Source organism: Salvelinus fontinalis, chromosome 13 (genome assembly GCF_029448725.1).
Source record: "Salvelinus fontinalis isolate EN_2023a chromosome 13, ASM2944872v1, whole genome shotgun sequence".
In the NCBI taxonomy this organism is placed as follows: domain Eukaryota; kingdom Metazoa; phylum Chordata; class Actinopteri; order Salmoniformes; family Salmonidae; genus Salvelinus; species Salvelinus fontinalis.
Window position 1 is genome coordinate 41,921,494 of NC_074677.1, and position 9,085 is coordinate 41,930,578.

Here is a 9,085-nt window from a genome sequence, read left to right on the forward strand (position 1 = left end):
ATACTTTTTTTTGGTACCCTTCCCCAGATCTGTGCCTGGACACAATCCTGTCTCGGAGCACTACGGACAATTTCTTCGACCTCATGGCTTGGTTTTTGCTCTGACATGCACTGTCAACTGTGGGACCTTATTGAGACAGATGTGTGTCTTTCCAAATTATGTCCAATCAATTGAATTGAACTCAGGTGGACTCCAATCAAGTTGTAGAAACATCTCAAGGATGATCAATGGAAACAGGATGTACCTGAGCTCAATTTCAAGTCTCATAGCAAAGGGTCTGAATACTTATGTAAATAAGGTATCTGTTTTTATTTTTAATACATTTGCAAAAAAATTCTAAAAACCTATTTTTGCTTCGTCATTACGTGTAGATCGATGAGACCATATACTATTCTATCCTATGTATTCTTCAGATATACTACATATTCTATCTATATACTGTCCATAATGTCAATACATTCCACCATGTTTATTCTTGTATATTGTTAAGATATTACTGCACTGTTGGCGCTAGGATCACAAGCATTTCGCTACACCCTGTTTTTGCTTTGTCATTATGTGTGTAAATTGATGAGGACAAAAAAATATATTTAAGCAATTTTAGAATAAGGCTGTAATGTAACAGAATATCGAAAAAGGGAATGGGTCTGGAAACCATTTCGAATGCACTGTATAGTGTGTATATAGGGCATGCTGGGTCTGTAATGACACAATTCTCAATACTATTCGCAACCATGTTTATCTTCATATTGGACCGCCATCTAGTGGCATAAGGTCTGCTCCAACTCTGCTACAGAGACACAGGCAGTATTCTCAGCTCCCTCAGCAATTACAGAAGCTTATTGGTTTGATCCACAGTGAAGGTGCTCTCCTCTTCTCTAGTGTCAGACTGCATTGTCACAGTACTGGAGCTCTGAGGCATGGGCCCCAGGGACGAGAACAAAACACATGACCTGGTCAAAAAAGTTTGATGTTCCAAAGAGAGATGAATGATTCTATAATAACTTCCTCCAAAATCGGAAATGAACGTATACTGTACCAACACCAAACTTGCCAATAGCATATATACAGTAGATTGTCTGTGAACATCATGGAAATAAAGTGAAGATGCTGAAATGTTAGCGAGACAAAAAAATATATTTTTTACTGTTAAACCTTTATTTCTGGCTATTGCATTTTGTACACATTCAGTGGCAAGAAAGAAAGGAGAGAAAACACTGGTTTGGCAAACTAATGTGTCCACATCACATTCACAAATCCCACTTTGCAAAGCAGTCAAACTAGTGAGATTTCAGTGCATGGAAGACTAGACTCGTATTACAGTGACAAAAACAAAAAGGTACAGCACATAGGATATGTGCTAAAGTAAGGTGTGTCGTGTAAGAGAAGCAGAATTGTCTGCAAGGACACAGATACTGATGTGAACAATAACGCAGCGTTCAAAAAGCCCAGGCACTTGAAGCATGTGCAAATAGCTAGTGCAGTGCCAGTGGGAGCTGTGCGTGGGAGCAATAAGAGCATTCGAATTAAACAGGAAGAGAATGGGAAGCAGCTAATGACATCATCAACTAGACATATTTAACCCATCTACATGTTATTTTCATTCTGCACATACCATACACTAACATCAACAAACTATCAACTGACTAACTCCTATCAGGACACGTGATGGTAGTGTGTATCAGAAAACCCTGGTCCATTTCAAGTGCTATTTTCAGTTAGTCATTTTCTTGTCCCGAAACATTTAGTTAGTTAATTTGATTTGACTACCATAACTATCTCATTCGTTCACCACCTGATCTTATGATCTAAATAGCTTTTCTATAATTTGGGCTTGTCCTAAACCAGCCTCAATTTCAGCGTGGTCTTCTAGACTCTGATCTCATTCACAGTGATTGGAGGTTTTTTTGAGGACAAAGATCTAGAATGACCTCCATGATGAGTCCTAAAATAAATTGCAACAAGAATTTGTACATCTGCAAAGCATATGAAAGGCTTTAACTTGTAATAACCTGTAGAATTATTTCCAAAATAATGTTATGGTGCAGTGAAAGTACAATTTGATCAATCATTTTTTGGCAAGATACATCTGTAAGCAATTCCACTTAATAATTTTCTAAAAAATAACATTACAAAATGTTGAATATATTTGTTGCCTATGGATTTAATACATCATTACAATAACTAAGAATGTGCCATGTGAAGCTGAATATCAAAACATTTAACACAGTCATGACATGTCTTGACCTTTCAAAGGCTAATCAGCCATCGGTAATTATGCAATACAGGGGATATCACGAAGTGTAATGTTTCCTTTGATATACAATTTAGCTGAGCTCAAGCTTCTACTGTGTGAAATCTACAAGAACATGTGGGAATGAGAAAATATAAACAAAACCTTCCAACTAGAGAGAGCATCAGATTTCTTTGCATCTATGAAAGGTTTCTTAATACTTTGAGATTGAAATAAAAGGCAAGAGTTGATCATCAACCAATTATTGAATAGTTACAACATACCACCTGACATGTAAATATCTTAGCCAATCAATAGCATGGGATTGTCAACTTCCAACTTTCATTTCCATTTCATCCATTATCTTAATGGTAATTCAGAGGAAATCCTTAAAGGTAAAATAGGCAGAAATCACTCTGCCATTTCCTGGTTACTAAAATTATAATAGTTGCCCTAATTTCAGTTTATGTGCAAAAACAAGTGTTGATAATCATTGTACCATCTAAAATGCTGCGATTTTTCTTTTTTTTCAAGTACAAAAATAATGTATAATCAGCTCTTTATAGCTGGTGTACAAAACCAAACGTAAAAGATACAAAAAGAAACTTAAGCACGGGACGCATAGAAATAGCGCACATAGAACAGATCCACAGTTTCTTATACTTTTAATGAGAATGACATATCACATTTCTATGTGAATTTGGTTGGGTCACCCAAAAAGTTACATACAATACTGCAGCTTTAAGTGCCCCAGAATCCGGGGCTGTGAGCCAAATACACACTCTGATTACGGTAGTGTTGGCCTTACTTTTCACCCCCCCACTATCTTCTCAATGCTACAGGGATACTACCATGGGAATGGGTGATCATGTCCTAAAGAGATTCACAAAGGCTGTGTTTGCAAACTTGTCTGTCGCCCCTTCATTAAAGACCAAAATTGGTTAATGAAAATTGTAATGAATAAAAAAAGTATACCAGTTTCATTTACGGAGCAAAAAATATACACTGAACAAAAATATCAAATATCAAAGCAACATGTAAAATGTTTGTCCCATGTTTCATTATCTTAAATAAAATATCTAATATGTTCCATATGCACAAAAAGCTTATTTCTCTCAAATGTTGTGCACAAATTTGTTTACATTCCTATTAGTGTGCATTTCTCCTTTGCCAAGATAATCCATCTACTTGACAGGTGTGGCATTCAAGAAGCTGATTAAACAGCATGATCATTACACAGGTGCACCTTGTGCTGTGGACAATAAAAGGCCACTCTAAAATGGGCAGTTTTGTCACACAAAAGAATGCCACAGATGTCTCAAGTTTTGAAGGAGTATGCAATTGGCATGCTGACTGCAGGAATGTCCAACAGAGCTGTTGCCAGATAATTTAATGTTAATTTCTCTACCATAAGCCGCTTCCAACGTAATTACAGAGAATTAGACGGTACATCCAACTAGCCTCACAGCCGCACACCACGTGTAACCACGCCACCTGCGCGATCGTCTGAGACCAGCCACCAGCCACCTGGACAGCTGATGAAACTGAGGAGTATTTCTGTCTGTAATCAAGCCCTTTTGTGGAGAAAAACGTATTCTGATTGGTTGGGCATGGCTCCCCAGTGTGTGGGCTTGGCTCCCAACTGGGTGGGCCTATGCCCTCCCAGGCCCACACATGGCTGTGCACCTGCCGAGGCATGTAAAATCCATAGGACTAATGAATTCATGGTTCATGAACTGATACATAAAATGACGCTGGATTCAAAACTTAGTTAAATAATTGAAATTATTATACAACCATCCCAGCTCTGCAGATTTTGCTGTGAAGAGACAAGACAACTATTGTAAAATATACTGTGTCCGTAAAATATATATAGGTTCAGAACTTTTGTGAAGCAGCACAGTTTAAAATTATATGGCAAATAAAAAATCTAAACTGGATGGTCTTTAGAGATAGATGGGAGGAGTTGAGGGTAGCTGAAGGATGGGAGAAAAATAAACAAAATATAACTATTATAAAATATACTGTGTCCGTAAAATGTATATAGTGTGTATAAACTGGAAGTAGATGCCTAAGTGTTGTTGTCCACTAGTTTACTCAAATTAGGGGAGGGGTGGTAGTGTTAGGGTAAAATAATAACGGATAATATTTACAAAAAAGGGGGATTGGAAATGATGCAGACAATTACATTGACGGAAGCCACAATCTTTCAGCAATATTAAAGCTGTATTCCCCCCCCCAAAAAGGCTGATTTACACAAAGGCTGCTATGAAATAATCTGATTGTTTAAAAAAAAACGATTAGTGGAAAAATATCAAAATTGGACTGCCTGTGTAAACATAGCCATTGTGAATCTCTTTAGGACATGACCACCCATTCCAGTACTAGCATCCCTGAGCCAAAGGGCTGATAAGAGCCTGAAAGTTCTGAAAGTTTGACTGATATAAAGAAATAGTTTTGATAGGATTCTCACCTGACACCCCAAAAGCAAAGCCTAAAGTATAGAGAATAGATCATACAGAATAAGATCTAGTCTGATGGATCAGTTTTTGAAGTGATCATTGAAGTGGTCAGAAAACAGTGAATATGGAGCCACAGCCTCCAACGTACCACTGTTTCACACTCATTACACATTGACTATGATCTCAGTAAATTGTAGTTATTATTGTGTACTATAATAATGATATGAATATCTGTTTAAAAACATGTAATAACATCTAGCTATCTGTACATTGAAAGGAGGTCAGGGAGAGAGGAGACCCGTAGTTACAGGAAGTGACATCACAAGGGACAGAAGAAATAGCCCGGTATGGAACATCACGCTGAGGGCTGAACAGATTGGAAGAATTCCTAGACAGACAAAAACAGACCATCAGATTTAAACACGTGTACACAAACACAACAAACAAACCCTTGTAACAAAGAAAATTGCATTTAGAAAAATGATAATATTGTCTACCACATCAAAGAGTCATTATTGAAAGATTGTGTCATCACACTTCTCTCTCAGTTATACTTAGCTACTAGTTTTTGATTTCATACTTATTTTCCAGACTAAAATGACTCAAATGTCTTTCGAAATACACACTTCATCTGCATGGATGTGCAATAACACAGGAACAAATAGGTCTACATGTACAACAAGAGATCCACAAAGAGAATTTTGCTTGGAAATACTTTCATAATACTTATCTACCCTACTACCTATTTGTTTGAGTAAATTCATATCTTTGGGCAACCCACTGAACAACTCCAATGCTGTATATGTTTGCATTTTTCCCAATCGTTTATGTATGTATATGTATATGTTTGCACCATCAACTATGTTGACTCCCCTCCCCTCTCCGATCTTAGTTGTCCTTCCTCCTGCTCATCCCTGTACTCATCCCTGATGACTCACGCTGGTGTACAGCCATGCTGTTCTCCTTCCAGGTAGACCCCTGGTACACCCTGCAGGTGTAGGTGTAGGGCTTATCGTCCGCCATCGGAGCCCAGGTGAGGCGACACACGGTGGGGTTGACCAGGCTCACGTTGGCCCTCCTTCGGTTGTCTGTGGACACCAGGGATACAGCGTTGGGGTAGGTGCTGCCCACCTATTGTGAATTAGATTTTTTTCTTAATGTATTTGCTTCAGTGTTCCACTATGGTTATTTTCAGCAGCGGTGGCAAAGTTAGTGTGGTAGTGGACATTTTAAAGCTCATTTCTTGCAATTCTACACATTTTGTTATGGGGCGTAGAGAACATTTTAAAGTTTCAAAAGTAATTTCCTGCAATTCTACACATTTTGCCACGTGGCAGATGCTATTCTTATGCTATCTGAGTGACTCAAACATTATAACAAAATCAATGGGGGCCTCATGACATTTTTGGTATTTCAGATTCTCACTGTCTGTCTAGTTTTTCCCTTTGGTGATTGTTAGTTCTCAAAGATGATCTTATTTTTTAAATATATTATATATTACTCCATTTCTCACACCCTGATCAGTTTCACCTCTTCGTTATTGTCCACTCCCTCCTTGTTTTCCCCAGTGGATTTATCCCTGTGTTTCCTGTCTCTCTGTGCCAGTTCGTCTTGCATGCTTCCAAGTCAACCAGCGTTTTTCCAGTTCTCCTGCTTTTTGCTATTCTCCTTTTTCTAGTCCTCCCAGTTTTGACCCTTGCCTGTTTCTGGACTCCGTACCCGCCTGCCTGACCATTCTGCCTGCCTTGACCACGAGCCTGTCTGCCATTCTGTACCTCCTAGACTCTGATCTGGTTTTGACCTTTTTGCCTGTCCACGACCATTCTCTTGCCTCCCCCTTTGGATTAATAAACATTGTAAGACTCCAACCATCTGCCTCCTGTGTCTGCATTTGGGTCTCGCCTTGTGCCTTGATACCATTATATTTTCTACATACTTTATATCTGGTTTAGTCGGGAAGATTAAGGTTAAATGCATTAAATAAATAATTTAATTAATGAATAAATATACACTGAATGTACAAAATATTAGGAACACCTTCCTAATATTGAGTTGCACCCCTTTTGCCCTCAGATCAGCCTCAATTCGTTGAGGCATGGACTCTACAAGGCGTCGAAAGCATTCCATAGGGATGCTGGCCCATTTTGACTCCAATGCTTCCCACAGTTGGCTGGATGGTGGACCCTTCTTGATACACACGGGAAACGGTTGAGCATGAAAAACCCAGCAGCGTTGCAGTTCTTGATACACTCAAACCAGTGCGTCCGCCTGGCACCTACTACAATACCCAGTTCAAAGGCACTTCAATCTTGCCCATTCACCCTCTGAATGGCACACACACAATCCATGTCTCAATTGTCTCAAGGCTTACAAATCCTTCTTTAACCTGCCTCCTCCCCTTCATCTACACTGATTGAAATTGATTTAACAAGTGACATCTATAAGGGATAATAGCTTTCACCTGGATTCACCTGGTCAGTCTTTGATATGGAAATAGCAGGTGTTCCTCGTGTTTTTACACTCAGTGTAAATAAAGAAAGAGAAAAATAAGAGAACGAAAATCTATCAAAAACAATCAAATCCCACCAGTCGGCTGTCCTGCTTGTACTCGCAGTAGGGGCCTAGGTGTGCAGGGTTGTCTTCCACGGGGAACTCGCAGTCCACCCGCAGGTTGCGCTCCATGTAGGTGAGGCAGGGGTACATCTGAGGACCCCGGGGAGTCCAGAAGAACCCAGATGTTGTGGAGACCAATGCTAGGACACACCGAATAAGAGGCAATAAGAGACATCCCTGGGACTCACATCACAGGATGCAATGATAAGAAATGTAAGCAATAATACAGAGGAAATAGTTCATAGACAAAGGAAGATTAGAAAGCAGGTTTTGTAGACCCCCCCCCCCCCCCCCCCCAAAAAAAAGCCAGATGATTGCCATGCAGAGTGAGTGCATTACCTAGGACGAGATATGCGGTGGCAGAGAGATGCGACTCCATGGCACCTGCTGGCTCGTGCGTGCTCGGCCCGGTAAACTGAAGTACGTTCAGATGCTCTGCGTGCCAAATTTCAACAAAGACCACTGTGAATAGTGGTATAGACTACATCCCTACTAAGAACCAGAAGTGAAATAAAAAATACCTTCACATTGCATACCTTATCAAGAGCACACTTCTTCCATGATGATCCCAACAGGAGAAAACATTATTTTGGCTGTTAAACTCGGCATTGTAGCCAAAATGACAGTGGACAAATATTTTGTAGAGTAGGCTAAAGAACCCAACACAGCCAGCACAATCTACATAATATTTTCGTCTAAACGGTACCCACATAAATCCTAAGAGCCTGCGGGGAGACAAGCCTACGCCCATGCGGTCTCATCTTAAATAACACTGCACCAAACCGGCTTCTATGAAACAGCACGTTTACAGCATAGCCTTATAGAGAGCTTAAATAGAGGACACCTTGAAAGCGTCTCGAAAAGGGCAATTTGCTAGAGCCTACTATTTTCGATGGTGCATTATACCCAATTGTAGAATGACAGCATATAACATTATCAAATAGTCAATCAAATAGATCTGTCGCATTTACCTGATGGAAGTGGGTAACTCGTGCTTCTTTGCCCTAGGTCAAAGCCGTGACGTCCTGTCCTGATACAGCATAGGCTATCCCGCAAGAAGATGCGAAGTAGCCAAACGTGCTGATACCTTCGTATATACAGTCATTGGCTGATACAGTCCCAGAGTAGGGAGGGCGTGGGCGATTACATGGCTGCTGTGCAGTCCAGCCTGGTCTCATAGATTAGAGGTAACAGTAAACATAAATACACGACACTCAAATTAGTATGATCTATTCAAATTGTATTTCTCACATGCGCATAATACACCTGCTTTCGACTTTAGCCATGAAATATTTGCTCAGAGCCCTTCCCAACGATGCAGAGCTTAAAAACAATAACACAAGGAATAAAATAAAATACAAAAGAATGGAGCTATATACAGAGAGCACCAATTCAAGACCAACGTGCAGAGAGAGGTACAAGGTATGAGGTAGATACAGTGCATTCGGAAAGAATTCAGTCCCCTTGACTTTTTCCCACATTTTGTTACATTACAGCCTTATTCTAAAATGAATTACATTGTTATTTTCGCCCTTATCAATCTACACACAAAATACCTCATAATGACAAAGCAAAAACAGGAGAAGACATTTCTGCTCATTTATAAATATATTTAAAAAAAACTTTCATATCACATTTACATAAGTATTCAAACTTAAGTATTCAGATTTAAGAGGGCACCGACAGAGATGGTCGCTTCACTTCAGGTCCTTAGGAATCTATGCAGTTATTTGTTTTTATGTATTATTTTAAGTATTATTTCTTACATTGTTAGCAT

General features: G+C 39.5%; 1 protein-coding gene across 4 annotated transcripts; it reads right to left on the minus strand.

Moving 5' to 3' along the window:
- Window positions 1-1,137: 1,137 nt before the first annotated feature.
- si:ch211-215c18.3 (uncharacterized) lies at window positions 1,138-8,704 on the minus strand. Of its 4 annotated transcripts, XM_055942908.1 has the most exons (6): window positions 8,280-8,698; window positions 7,845-7,862; window positions 7,648-7,743; window positions 7,282-7,448; window positions 5,634-5,826; window positions 1,138-5,083 (listed from the first exon to the last, which is right to left on the minus strand). In XM_055942908.1, exons 3-6 carry the CDS (start codon window positions 7,685-7,687, stop codon window positions 4,977-4,979), a joined length of 507 nt encoding a protein of 168 aa, XP_055798883.1. In that variant the 5' UTR covers window positions 7,688-7,743; window positions 7,845-7,862; window positions 8,280-8,698; the 3' UTR covers window positions 1,138-4,976. The 4 variants fall into 4 exon arrangements, 3 of the variants coding, with proteins under 3 accessions (XP_055798883.1, XP_055798880.1, XP_055798882.1); XR_008761796.1 differs by lacking the exon at window positions 7,845-7,862 and having other exon boundaries at window positions 5,634-5,818; window positions 8,280-8,704; XM_055942905.1 differs by lacking the exon at window positions 7,845-7,862 and having other exon boundaries at window positions 8,280-8,697.
- Window positions 8,705-9,085: the final 381 nt, after the last annotated feature.

Coding starts and splice junctions, on each gene's coding strand:
- si:ch211-215c18.3 (XM_055942908.1), bottom strand. CDS start 7,687: ATGGAGTCGCATCTCTCTGCCACCGCATATCTCGTCCTAG. Junction 5,827..7,281: donor ACAAGCAGGACAGCCGACTG/GTGGGATTTGAT, acceptor AATTCACAATAG/GTGGGCAGCACCTACCCCAA. Junction 5,084..5,633: donor CAGCATGGCTGTACACCAGC/GTGAGTCATCAG, acceptor TTGTCTGTCTAG/GAATTCTTCCAATCTGTTCA.